We start from the raw sequence: 14140 nt of genomic DNA on the forward strand, positions 1-14140 counted from the left end.
CACTTGGGGGTTTTCTTGAAGTTCTCCTGAAGCAAAGTCATCAGAGGCATTCAAGCTTACAAAGGCCAGCTGGATGGCCTTAAAGATTGTTGAAAGTGAATGGGAATAAACTGTTCCTGTAACCGAAAATAAATGCCAGAATTTGCTTCTTGGGGGAAAAAAAAAAAAAAATCCAGCTGGAGGAGATAACCCTTCAGTACCTTGCTGACTTGAGCTGCCATGATTGGAAGACCAACTCCTGCCTCTGCTCCCTGCACACCTGGGAGGCAGGTGGGGCGCGCACTCTGCTGCCCTCTGCTGGCGGGAACAAAACCGAAGAGGAGGACGGGACACCAGCATTTCCCACATTCAGGTCCACACACTTCCCATCACCATCATTGGGATGAGACTCTCAGTTTGAGGACTGGCTACACACCTCCGTAGAGATAAGAGAGGGTGAATAATGGCAGCAAATCACTGTGTTGCTTCCTCGGTGACAATGAGGACGATGCAGATTAAAAGCTAGACTTGCCCTCCAAGCCATCTCAGATCATTGCGGGCTAACTGTACTCAAATGCAAAGACCCCCCAATGCTGGCTTTTCTTTTCAACAACTGATGTGTACTCTACTACTTGTGTGAAACATGGAAGAACAGTACTATCTAGCCTCTGATTCCCAGTTACTCAGGTCCCACTCCAGAGGGAGGGGACATTTTAAAATATGCTCAATTATCCAAGAATAACTAAAATTTTTAAATAGCAACTTAAATGTCCCAAAAGAGAGAATCACATTTTTCTCTTCTTCCCACCCACTGCTTTTGAGTCTCCGTAAGGCCATGATACCAAGGATACAGCCTCTAAAACTCCAGGTTACTATTGCCATTATTTCATTCATTAATTCAATCTTATTGAGTATCAGCTATGTGCTAGATGCCATGGTAGGATCCTATATACCTTATTTAATTTGATCCAACAGCAATTCAGTAAGATGAGAAAAATGAAGCTTAGAGAATTTGAATTATCTACCAGAGGTCACAAAGCAGGTGATGCGTTCAACTCCAAACCCAGATTCTTACATGTGTCCCCACCGACCAGTCACAATAGTCCTCTAAGTATTTGAAGACAATCTTTGTTTCTACCAAGACAGTGAATCCCAAGATTTTTCACCACCCCTGCTTTCCTCTGTGTTGATCAAGGTTCCAAGATTTTGAAAGAGTTTAATTGCCTGGCTGAATTTATCTAGAAATAATATTTCCCTGCTTCCTGAAAGGCATTTAGAGCTGTCAACCCGGGCTTTCGCTCAGCATGAAATAATCAGATTTATCACAGAATCCACAGTAATCCCGGCGTAAGCAGTTGACATTTTACCAAGTCACAGCGTCTCTGAAACACTGAAAATAGCTCTAAGCTCCCCCATAATTCAGGTCTTACCTCCTAGAGATTTTTTTTTTTTTTTTTTTTTTTTTCGGTACGCAGGCCTCCCATAGCGGAGCACAGGCTCCGGACACGCAGGCTCAGCGGCCATGGCTCAGGGGCCCAGCTGCTCCGCGGCATGTGGGATCCTCCCGGACCGGGGCACGAACCCGTGTCCCCTGCATCGGCAGGCGGACTCTCAACCACTGCGCCACCAGGGAAGCCCCCTTCTAGAGATTTTTTTAAGGAAGACACTTAATACAATCAACGTCATGTTTAAGAGGGAGATTCTGTTCTGAGGATATAAAAAGAAACCAGTGTTAACGCCCTCTGCCATTGTCCCATTTCTCCCAGCTCATTCCCTGTAAACCCAGCAGGGAGGAAGGGAGACGTGGGGGAGGGCAGGCAGGACAGCAGAGATGGGATTGAGGAGACGTCTTTATTTCAGTAGGTCCCAAAGCAAATAAAGGAAGGGTATTCTGGCATCCCCGGCAAGCTTCCAGCTGCTTGACAATGCTGCCACCCTCTGGCGTAAATTGGAAATGCGTGAGATAATATTGTCAGTCATTCATTAGATGAACCACAAAGATGTCATCTTATATACCAATAAAGTTTCAAAAAACAAAATTACGCTCCAAGGTCTTCCTGGGATCTATTTAAACTATAATTCGGTATGTTCCCTTTTTAAGCTCCTACCATCTAGTGCCTGGACAATTAGAGAAACTTCTTCAGTGTTCTCCCTACCCTTCTGACCCATCCCCCCACCAGCAGCCAGTCTCCACTGACTTTAAACTGGGAGACAAATTTTGCTTGGGACAAATTTGTTCCTCTGGTGCATGAGGGATCCGCAACTGGCAGCCTGCAAGCCTAGGTTCAGCAGCTCAGATTGTGTGTGTGCGTGTCCAGAGCAGTGTTTGAAACGGCTTTATCGGGGGCACCCCTATCTCCTCAGTCCCCTGCCAACCTCTCCCACATGCCCGGTACAGACATGCACATCCCTTCACGGGTTTATTTACCCACGTGGCCCCTGAAGTCAGGAAAGCTCACTTCCCTGAAGACAGGAAATTCACGTCCACCTGGACCCCCAAAATGTGACCTTATTTGGGAAACAGAATCATTGCGGATGTAAGGAGTTAAGCTAAGAAGAGGCCATCCTGGATAAGAGTAGGCCCTAAATCCAATATGACTGGTATCCTTATAAGAAGAGACACAAAGACACACAAGGAAGAAGGCTGTGTGAAGATGGAGTCAGAGACCAGCGTGATGTGGCCACAAGCTGAGGAATTTCAAAGGTTGTCAGTAACCACCGGAAGCTAGAAGAGGTGAGGAAGGATTCTTCTCTACAGCAGTCGGAGGGAACACATCCCTACGGACTCCTTGGAATGTATTTGGGGAGCAAGAGAGATGGTCAACAGAATATAAAAAGTTTGACTTTAACAGAAGGAAGTTCCCAAAGATTTGTAAGAGCTGAAGCAAGAATGAGAGTTTAGCTAAAAGTGAAGACGATAATCACAGAACAGGAGCACCTTAGAAATAACTAGAAATCATCTAGTTGAAAAAAACTCATTTCACAAAAAGGAAGGAAAAATCACAAAATAACTCACCTGTACCCCTCATCTCTCCTGTATTTTCAACCTCTCCCTCTTCACTGATAGTTCCCATCAGTGTTTAATCTCGCTCAAATGAAGAAAAAGTTCCCACCCAACGCTTCAACCCCCTCGAGTTACTTACTGTCTTATAATGATCTTTTCTCCACCAACAGGAAGGGAACTTTAGAAACATCTACACCTGCCACTATTTCTCAGTCCACGGCGATGAGATTTCAGGGCCATCACTCCACACAAACAGATCTTGCTAACCTCCCCAAACGACATCCATGTAGCTAAATCTGATGTGTATGTTTAATTCACTTTTTTACATTTCTCAGCAGCATTCAAATCTTTCGGCCACTTTCTCCTTCTTGAAAAACACTCCTTCCGCAACATGGGTAATTCCTCCCTGGTGTTTCCTCCTAGCTTTAGCCATCTGCATTCGTTCTCTGTTGTTGTTTAACAAATTACCACCAGTTTAGCAGCTGGTGGTAATTTGTTAACAATTTGTTAGCAACATTTATTTATTACCTCACAGTCCTTAGATCAGGATTCCAGACAAGCTTGCCTGGGCTCTTTGCTGAGGGTCTCACAAGGTCAATGTCAAGGTCCTGGAGGCTCTGGGAAGAATTTGCTTCCAAGCTCATTCAGGCAGAATCCAGTTCCTTGAGGCTGTAGGACTGAGGTCCCCATTTCCTTGCCGACTGTCTGCTGGGGCCTCATTCTCCACTCCTTATGGTTGCCCATAGTCCTTCTCATGTGGCCCCTCCATCTTCAAGATTAGCAACAGCTTGTGGAATGCATCTCATGCTTCGAATTCCTTTGAATTGTTCTGCCATCAGCTGAAGGAAATTCTCCGCTTTTAAGGATGTATTTGATTAGGTTAGACCCGTCAGGATAGCATTGTGCTTTAAGACCAGCCGTGCCATATAACATAACATAGTCCCATGAGTGAAGTCACAGTCACAGGATCTGGGGACCAAGGCGTGGAATCTCGGGGACCGCTGCGAAAAGTGCTGCCCACCATACCGCCTCATTTTTAGTTTCCTTTCCTGGTTCAACCTTCTCCAACCACCCTTAAATGTTGGGGAACCTCAGAAATGGTCTCAGGTACACTTCTTCCATATACTGCCTCTAGATCTAGATCAACCTCATCTATCCTCATGCCTTCAGTTACCATTTATAGAGCAATCTCTCCCAAATGCACATCATCAACCCAACTTCTCAACTCCAAGGCCATTACTTCAAGCTACCTATTTGACACTTTCACTGGGAGATCTCACAGCCTTTTCCAATTCAATATGCCCCCAAACTAATAAAAGATCCTCCTCTCCCAAGCCTGACTGTCAGCCACTGCTTCTCAAAGCACAGCACTACCAGAACCCAGGAGCACGAGCCACAAACTTAAACCCAGCTGGGTCAGACCCCTTACCCAGTCTTGTTCTACATCACTCTAAATATGCATCCCATCATCAAATTGTTAAAGATTTGATTAGATATTTATCCAAAGGATATAATATGAATGACAAATAAGAATTTGAAAAGATGCTTCACGTCATAAGCTATCAGCAAAATGCAAATCAAAATGACAATGAAATACCAATTCATACCCACCAGGACGGCTAGACTCAAAAAAAAACAGAACAGCTACAACAAGTCCTCAACAAATGTTTGTTTCATGGAAGTAGGACTCAGTTTTCTGAGTCATCTCAGTTTTCATGGTCATCTCCAAGTTGGGAAATCAGTCTTACGGTTTTCCACCCAGGAAACCCCAGGTTCGCTCTTCATAAACACTCACCTTGCCAAAGGGGTTCCTATATTCTCCTTGGACAGAGAGTCACAAGTAATACGAGTCATCATCTCTTTCCTCATCCTCTGTTTACTTTTGAGATAGTTGGAAGGTCCTGCCATCCTACCACCACCTCCCTCTCATTAAACCTCTTCCTGCCCCCATCCTGGTCCATCCCTCCACCTCCTAGGACCCCTCCCATTCCACAGAAACTAGGGCCAGGCCCCGGGGCAGCGGTGGCAAAGGCAGGGGCCATCTGCCCTGCTCTCCAGACGTACGTGTGCCATTAGGATCCCATCCCTCATCCCAGCAAACACACACCTCTTCGGAGGATGGGACCTCTCATGGTGCCTAGAAGCAAAATTCAATTCCCCACCCAAGAGTTAGTCAGAGGTCAGAGGCTGTGCTGAGGGCGCCAAGAGAAGGTAGTATTATTAAAGGTCATGAGGGATGATGAAGTGCTTTTAATTAAGGGAGGAGAAAAACGGATCCTCCTTTTCAACAATATCGTGTTTTTGCCAGTGTTGGAAAGTATGAACACAAGGAACTTAGATGAAAGGTTCACTTCACAGAAGTGCCTGCAAGTCGCGTGTTGACCACTAGGGGGCGAGCGTGGCTTGCTTGATATTAACAAAATTTAGGCCTAAGGGTGAAGAGACGGAACATTACTATGCTGTCCATGGCAGTACACATTGGACCTACATGAACTAATTTAATCCTCATAACAAACCAAAAAGGGAAATAATGTGCATAACAGATCAGTCATTTGCCAGAGCACTTGCTGTGTAACTGGTAGAAATGTGAATCCCTCACTGGGTTTCAGCTCTTGGGGAAATATAATTAGAATCTCCCAATCCAGAAAATCTGTCCACGAAGGGAATAGAGAAAGAAATCAATGTTATCATTGAATAAGCATTAAAACAGAATGTGGTGCATGTCATAAGCAATCCACTAAAAGATTGCAAAAACAGAAAGAAATCTCACCCTTTCATATATAGCCCCGCAGATACAACCAATTACATAGACTTATTTTCAAGATAAATAATAACTAGTCCTCCGGTAAGAAGCCTTGACAGAACCGCCTATCACATGTAGTTTATCCTGACTTTACCTGGTAATCGAAGTGACCACCTGTTAGCTAACTGGTTTTATCCAGAAGAAAAACAAACTTAACTTTTACAAGAGGAAGTCGATTTGTACCCTGGGGCACGTGCCCGCTGAATTTAGGTTCCGCCCTTCCACAGAAACCGGGAGGGGTGATACTAGGTGCTTACATTGCAAAGAATAGGTCTCAGGTCCTGGAGAAAGACTTTCCTGGGTCCTAAAGTTGAGTTTTCAAAAGGATTTATATACATTTCCAAGAGAGGAGAAAGTGCTTACACTTTTACCCAAGTTTTCTAAAATAAAGGTTCTAAGGAAAAGGAGGGGAAGGAAATCTCTTCCCTGATTTTCAACTGGGAGAAATAAGCCTAATTTTTTTTGTTTTGTTTTGTTTTGCGGTACGCAGGCCTCTCACCGCTGTGGCCTCTCCCGCTGTGGAGCACAGGCTCCGGACGCGCAGGCTCAGCGGCCATGGTTCACGGGCCCAGCCGCTCCGCGGCATGTGGGATCTTCCCGGACCGGGGCACGAACCCGCGTCCCCCGCATCAGCAGGCGGACTCCCAACCACTGCGCCACCAGGGAAGCCCTAAGCCTCATATTTTTAATTTCTATTTGTTCTTACACAGCCTTCCCATCTGTATACCGGAAATGAGACCATCTCTCCAGAGCTGATGTGAAGATTAGAGAAAAATGTCTGACAACGTGATGGACACAAGCTTATCCTCATCCTCTCCAGGTCACCTGGATGCTTCCCCATGACCTGACGACACGATCGGGTCTCTGGCAGCTTGTCAACCCCTCCCCCAAGTGTCCTCCTCCTCCAGTGATCGCCTTCTCCCACCCGCTTGCCCCTCATAGAAACTTCGTTAAGAATCTCCTACACCCTGTGTCCTCACCCCCTCCCTGGCACCCACTGGAGTCTGTCCTCCGGCGAATTTACCCCACGTACATTACCAAGGAACACACACTTGATTATTCTCTCCTTGGAGCTCTCTTGTCCCCGGATAGGACGACACCATGATCTATGGGGTCTCCATTTATGGGACCGTTTCCATTCTGCCTCCTTCATGGGCTCTTGTCCCCTGACAAACACTTAATCTTTGGTGTTAGGCAAGACTCAGGGCTTTGAACATTTCTCATATGAAACTGGAAATCACCCTGGGTGAGGGCGGGATTGGGAGAAGACAGGTGAGGGAGGAGTTTCGAGGAGAGTAAGACGAAGGGCAATAGGAAGACTTAGGCTAAGATTCCATGATCCAGCGCTCAGCCCCGGGCCCAGTCTCCTGGAAGAGAAGAGGGCCTGTCATATGCTTGCTTTTCTAGGATTTTGCGTTGGAAATTGAGTCAGGGACCTATTGGTGGAAAGAAAACACAGTGAGCAGAGTCACGTTGATCTGCTCTCTGGAGTTCGTCTGACAAACTCTGCTTGACATCAGGACGTCTGAAGATTGAAAGGGACCCTACTCGATTGGAATCTTTTCTCTACAAGACAAAACAATACACAGTCTGGTAAGTTCTAACTGGGGAATCAGGGGATGAATAAGAAGAGAGGATACTATTGCCAGAGACAGAAATGTTCAGGATAGATTTGTCAAATGAATAGAAGTGTTTTTGTTTGAGGTGGTTTTTTTGTCCTAATCTGACCCCCAAACAAAGTACTACTTCTTCCTAAAGTTCTCATTAATAAAGGAGAATTCCTGGTAACAACATGTAAGCATGTAAGGCTCAGGGATGTATCTTTGATACATCTTTATCCAGGTCCAGGCTTAGAGAATCTCTTTTTGTTCTTGTTACTCTCTGTTGTCCATTGATCCCTGCAGGGCCCACACGAGACAGAATTGAAAGTCACATCAGGGATTTTAGTTGATCTGTTGAAAATTCTGTCTTTATTCAACACTCAGTTAATGTTTGAAAACTGAATTCTGTATAACTGGGAAATCTAATTCCTCTTTGCCCAGAAGAGAGCAATTCCAATGAATTACTCTCATTCAGTGTGGTCTGTAAAATGCACTTCACATTTTTGTCTACCCAGCTATTCACTATTTATTCATGTCTGCATCCTTACTACGCTGGTTTCGATTACTACCTCCACACAGATAACTCAAACACTTGGATCTCCAGGGCATTTCTTAGCTCTGAGCTCCAATCTATACAACTGCCTGGAGTTCATTTCTTTTTTGTGTTTTTTATAAATCTTTTTAATTTTTTTCAGATTTATTGAGATATAAATGACAAATAAAAATTGTATATATTTAAGGTTTACAACTTGACATTTTGATATACGTATATACATTGTGAAATGATCACCGTAATCCAGCTAATAAACATATCCATCACCTCACACACTACCTTTTGTGTGTGTGTGGTCAGAACACTTAAGATACGTCCTCAGCATATTTCAAGTATACGATACAATATTGTTAACTATAGTCACTATTCTGTACATTAGATCTCCAGGATTTTTTCATCTAGTACAACTGAAACTTTGAACCCTTTGACCAATGTCACTCCATTTCCCCCCAGGCCCTGGACACCATCATACTCTCTGCTTCTTCTATGAGTTTAGCTATTTGAGATTCACATACATATAAGATCTTGCAGGGCTTCCCTGGTGGCGCAGTGGTTGAGAGGCCGCCTGCCGATGCAGGGGACATGGGTTTGTGCCCCGGTCCGGGAAGATCCCACATGCTGCGGAGCGGCTGGTCCCATGAGCCATGGCCGCTGGGCCTGCGAGTCCGGAGCCTGTGCTCCGCAACGGGGGAGGCCACAACAGTGAGAGGCCCGCGTAACGCAAAAAATTAAAAAAAAATAAGATCTTGCAGTATTTGTCTTTCTGTGTCTGACTTAACAACCTAAATTCACCTCCTATAATGTGCGTCCCTTCGGGAAGAATATCAAGGATCTGTACGAGGTTGCCCACTCTCTTCCCCGCCACCCAACGGAACTTTGCACTCCTCTTCCATCCTCTCCTAGCAACATGCCCTCCCTGTTTGAGCCTATTAGCAAGAATTTGGTCAAAGAGCTTGGAGACAAAGACCTGAGGCCTGTCAAATACATGTTGAGCACCAGCAAATTCTGTCAGCTGGCGCTATTATGGAAGAAGAAGGGGACGCACGCACAGTTCTGGGGACAGCCTGCTGTTCCAGTAGAATACACCTCGTGGATATCCTGGAGCCAAGTTCTTCAGTCCCAGGTAGTGTCAACCAGGGACGAAGGAGGCAAGGAGTGAACAACAAGGGTGCTCAGATAGATTCTTGGTGCGACAGCCAAGAATCCCTAAGACACCCGCACAGGTAGATATCAAACCAGCCTTGCCTAAAGGCACAGGGCAAGGAGCTACGATTATTTGAGAATCTACTATCTGGACCCAGGCACTTTTTTAGCATATTGAATACTTACAGCAGCCTCTGAAGTTAGGAATAATATCTCCATTTGCATAAGAATTAATTGAAACTTACAAAATAATTTGTTCACAGTTAACACACCTGGGAACTGGTAGAACTGGAATCCAAATCAGGTCTGTCTGGCTCCAAATCCCAAACATTTTCTGCTCAGTGAGCTGCATCCTGGGGCTGACGCTGTGCCTGGAAAGATGCTGCTGTGTCTCTCCTGGACCACTGTTCAAGTGATGCCATCATTTCTTAGGGCTAGGACGTTATCCCTTGATGAGGTGCTTATTTAACATGTAGCTTCCAGGTTTCTCTTTAGAGAATCTGATTCAGAAGAAACAGAGTGAGGTCAGGGATTCTGAGTTTTTAACAATCATCCCAGGTGATTCTGATGCAAGGGGTCCCCAGGCCACACCGAGGAAAGCTGCCCCACCTGATCCGGAGGAAGAAGCTGGGGATGGGCTCGCGGGGGAGGGGGGGACTACAGGTGCAGGGATGTGAAAGGATCCAGCAGGAATAACCTGGGCTCTCCTGACCTGGCTTCTTCCCCATCCAGACATTCTTTTCATCTCAGATGATGATAAGTGGAAAACCTTTCCAGAGGTGAGTTCCTGAGCTGGGCAGGTTCTCTGCCTACACCTCGGGCCCCCCTGAACTCTGACCCCCTCTGGATGCTAATAAGAGCCATGCAAGGGGCTCAGCCAGCAGACCCAGAGGGAAGCTAACCTCCTCCACAGCCCGCCAATTGCTTCTGTCTTTTACAAGCCATAGACTCTTGGGGCCACAGAGGAAGGCACCTTTCTCCTTTGAATACCGGTGTGTGTGTGTGTGTGTGTGTGTGTGTGTGTGTGCGCGCGCGTGTGTGCACGTGTGTGTGTCTGGGGGGAGCGGAGGTTAAATAACTCTTGGTGAGTGAGTCCTTCTGCTTATCTTTCCAGAAGAGCGTCAGCTGCAATCGGCGACGGGCGAGTGGGTGACTTTACAGCCAGGAAAGTGGGCTCTGATCCCTCCCTGAGGCCTCTTGTCACAACCAGAATGCCACGTGATTGCCTCTGCTGTCCTTACCCAAGTCGCTGGGTCTGGCCCCCTGGGAGGGAAGGGGTAGATAGAAAGGGGATGGGGGTCAGGGAAGTAGGGGGCAGAGGGTCAGAGAAACCGAGTGCCGTCAGAGACTAACTCTTGGGTAAGGATTTAATTTCTCTTCTAGTCACCATGAGAGGTCCCATCCTCCCAATGGGTGAGTGTGTGTTTCCTGGGATGGGGGATGGGTCCTAATGGCACACATACGTCTGGAGAGCAGGGCAGATGGCCCCTGCCTTTGCCACCGCTGCCCCGGGGCCTGGCCCTAGTTTCTGTGGAATGGGAGGGGTTCCACACGGCCAGGGAGGGGGAGGGACAGACGGGGATGGGGGCAGGAAGAGGTTAAGCAAAAGGGAGAAGGCGTTAAGAGGGCAGGACTCTCCAAAATGTCTCAAAAGTAAAGTTGGGGAATGAGAAAGGGAGATGATCACTTGTGACTCTCTTTCCAGGAAGAATACGGGAACCCACTGGCCAAGGTCAGTGTCTATTAAGAGGGAAGCTGGGACTTCCCGGGTGGGAAACTGCAAAGCCAACTACCCAAAAGGTGGCTTGCATGCAACTTACAAAACTGAGCTCTACTTCCAAATCGACGCTTTGTTCAGCCCCATTCGTTCATTCACTCACTCGTGCACGCATGCAACAAACACTTGTTGAGGACTTATTAGGCAACAGGCACTATTCTGAGCAGTGGGGATACGGCCGTGGACCAAACAGAAATGTCTGCCTCCCTGGACCTCCCCCTCTCAGCAGATCAGCTGGAGACCACCTGAAGTCTCCCAGGAGAAGCAGAGAACCCCCAACTCCACTCCTTGCTTAATTTTGTGTGGTCATAGACGATACAGGCAGAATTACATGATGAGGAGGGTAGTTCATGTGTGCCAGGTACTCCCCCAAGCATTTTACATACATGAACTCATTTAATCCTCATAACCTTCCCACTAAACAGATGTGGAAACTGAGCCCAGAGCACCTAAGATTCTCATCTCTAGAGCCCAACGCTAGAATCCACGTTATTCTAGACGTGTCCCAGAAAAGAGCACTTGGTCATTTTCTTCCACTTCCCACGACCTCTTTCCAGAACCTCCTTCTCTCCTCTCTGCCTTCTACCCCACCCCGGGTCCCTTCACAGCACTAGGATTGCCCATCTTTTTAGCCTGTTATCATAGCTCCATCCCCAGAGCTCAAACATGCCGTCTGCAGAGATGCTTTTGGTTGGTAGATAAACGACATGGAGGTGCCTGGATCATCTCACCATGGATGTTCTAATCAGAGAACGGTCCCCACTTTCTGGTTGATGTTGATGCCTGAGGACAGATTTCAAGCATCTACAAAAGGAGGTTTGCAGGGAAATGGAGGCAATGGCCCAGCTCCCAAAGGACACTCAGGATGCTATTCTCCACAATATCCTGGCCAGGCTCAAGGACCGAGAGGCTCTGCAGGACCTCATGGACTTGGCGGGGGGGGGGCCACTCTACCTAAGGCTGGTCAAAGTTGTGAAGGGGCAGGTTTAGGAGATAGACTGCCAAGATACATGGGGAAGGAGGGCTGCAGAAGGGGGCCAAACGCTGGTCCAGGCACAATGACCAGGTCCAGGGCATGCAGCCCACATACTGAAGCTGCTTGGAATCTGGGCGGAGGTGAAGATCCCGCCCCCTCCCACCTTGGTTAATCACCTGTAGACTCAAAAGATACTGGCAAAACTGCAAAACAACATCACTATTGCTATTACTATTATCGTCATTGTTGTATTACTAATAATACCGGTTTCCTGTAGTTGGATCGGGGCCCCTCGGATCATCTGGACAGCTTTGGTGGTACCTTCCTAAGTGAGATGCAAGAGGACTCAAGAAATCTATGGCTCAAGTTAAGACTGCACATCATTTCCCTCCTTAAAGCCATATTGGGTAAGAGTGATTTGAGGGAAATATGGGAACGTCACAAATTTGGCCTCTAGACCCAAAAAGGACGGGGTTAGAGGCCACCCACCTCTCTAAAGCCCGTCTAATACCATGGTCTTCATCTCACATCACGCCCCTCTCCAAGGTCAGGAGGGGTCAGTGAGATAAATTCACCATATGATACAGAACCAGCCCGGGATCTAGAAAGACCAGTCCAAGTTCACCCAGCCTATCATTGGGTGTGGATGATTCCTGGCTCCAGCCTAGAACCCCACCCGCTGGACCATGTTAGGTAGCATCCTGGAGACCATCCCAAGAGCAGAAGGAGGGAACTCGCCTTTCAAGTCGAGCGGGTTTTCTTCCTCTGCCTTCGGGTCCCCCCCCATGGGGTCTCCTAGTTCACAGTAGGGAAGAAGAATCTGACTACTCATCACTCTCTCTCCCCAAATGTCCCCTCGTTCCCGGGGCTGAGTGACACCCAGCACGAGCTACTGGCCTGGTCCATGGAGAAGAGGATCCTGCTCCAGCAGCGGGCACTGGGAAGAAATCAATCCTCAGGGGCCAGCCTCCAGGGATGGGGGTGAGGGGGCCAGGGATAAGAATGATCCTGAGGAAAGAGAGGTGACGTAAGATTCTGCTGAGAGGGGAGGAAGGATCCTGTGTGGCCACCAAGAATTCTCTGGTGCCTCTCCCTCTGGGGAGCAAGCCCGGTGGGTGTGAGTCTACCTCATGGGGGTCTCTGTCTCCATGGCAACCCCAGCAGAGGGCGCCCACAGTTCTAAAAGAGGAATACAAGTTTGGGGGGCTCAGGGGATCTGAAACACCTCTGCTTTTCTCACGCAGTTACCATTTGCAAATTGCTCTTTCTCTCTCCACATACATGTATACATGAGTACATATGTGTGCACAGACGTATGCACATACACACACACATTGCACACACGTACACATACACATGTAATTCCAGATACCACTATTCTGCAAGGTCAATGTTAGTATCACCATTTAGCAGCTGAAGAACCAAAGCGCAACAATTTCCAATGACATATCCAAGATCACACCGATCAAAGGACAGGACAGGACGAGACTCCTGGTCCCCTTGACTCCATGACTTTTCCTCTTCCATGACCCGGTGAGGCCCCTGGCTCTCGGGACAGAAGGTTTTGTCTCCTGATCTCAAAGGCTGACCTGCAACACCTGACCTCATTTCTTCCAGGTGAAGAGCATCCTGGAGCCCAACTTCAAGTACCCTTGGAATATCCCCTTCACCCTGTACCCCAAGCTCCTCACCCCGCTGCAGGTAGAGGGGTTGGCCGTCACCTTCAGCCTGCTGGAGGAGTGCAGCCTGAGGGTGGCTCCCGACAGCCCCAAGGGGACCTGAGACCTGGAGGCCAAGAAGCCCTTGTTCACCCTGTACGGGTCCCTCTCAGTGCCGCAGCAGCTGGCCAAGGCCTGAGCCCTCCCCGGGGCTCTCAGTCCAGAGAGGCCTGGCCACACCCCCGTCTGTGCTGTGAGCATCGTTGGTGCTCAGGGAGCCTGGGGCCATGCTTCTCTGCCTCTCCAGTTTGGGTGCACAGGGACCAACAAAGACTCGAGGGAACATTCTGGGGTGACAGAGATACTCTGTATCTTGTAAAAGGTTTATGCATTTGTCAAAACTCAACAGATAGCATCTAAAGATGTGAGCACTTTACTGCGTGTTAATTTTACTTCAAAGCAATGTACACAAATATTGAACTCTCGTTAATATGCACTCTGAATTGTACTGGGTAAAGTGTACTGATGTCTGTAACTTACTTTGAAATGTATCAGAAAATAAGGTGAATTGATGGATGGATAAATATGTGATCAAGGAAATGTGGTGAAATATTTAAAACAGGAGTTCTTTTTTATTCTTGAAATG

General features: G+C 47.4%; 1 protein-coding gene across 1 annotated transcript; it reads left to right on the forward strand.

Moving 5' to 3' along the window:
• Window positions 1–8847: 8847 nt before the first annotated feature.
• On the forward strand, window positions 8848–13693 carry GSDMC (gasdermin C). The gene is given in 8 exon segments (XM_060127743.1): window positions 8848–9025; window positions 9028–9063; window positions 10467–10496; window positions 10789–10815; window positions 11654–11793; window positions 12114–12241; window positions 12701–12775; window positions 13453–13693. Coding segments are annotated over 8 exon segments (855 nt in total).
• The last annotated feature ends 447 nt before the right edge of the window (window positions 13694–14140 follow it).

The sequence above is a fragment of the Lagenorhynchus albirostris genome, chromosome 17, assembly GCF_949774975.1.
Source record: "Lagenorhynchus albirostris chromosome 17, mLagAlb1.1, whole genome shotgun sequence".
Classification (NCBI taxonomy): Eukaryota; Metazoa; Chordata; class Mammalia; order Artiodactyla; family Delphinidae; genus Lagenorhynchus; species Lagenorhynchus albirostris.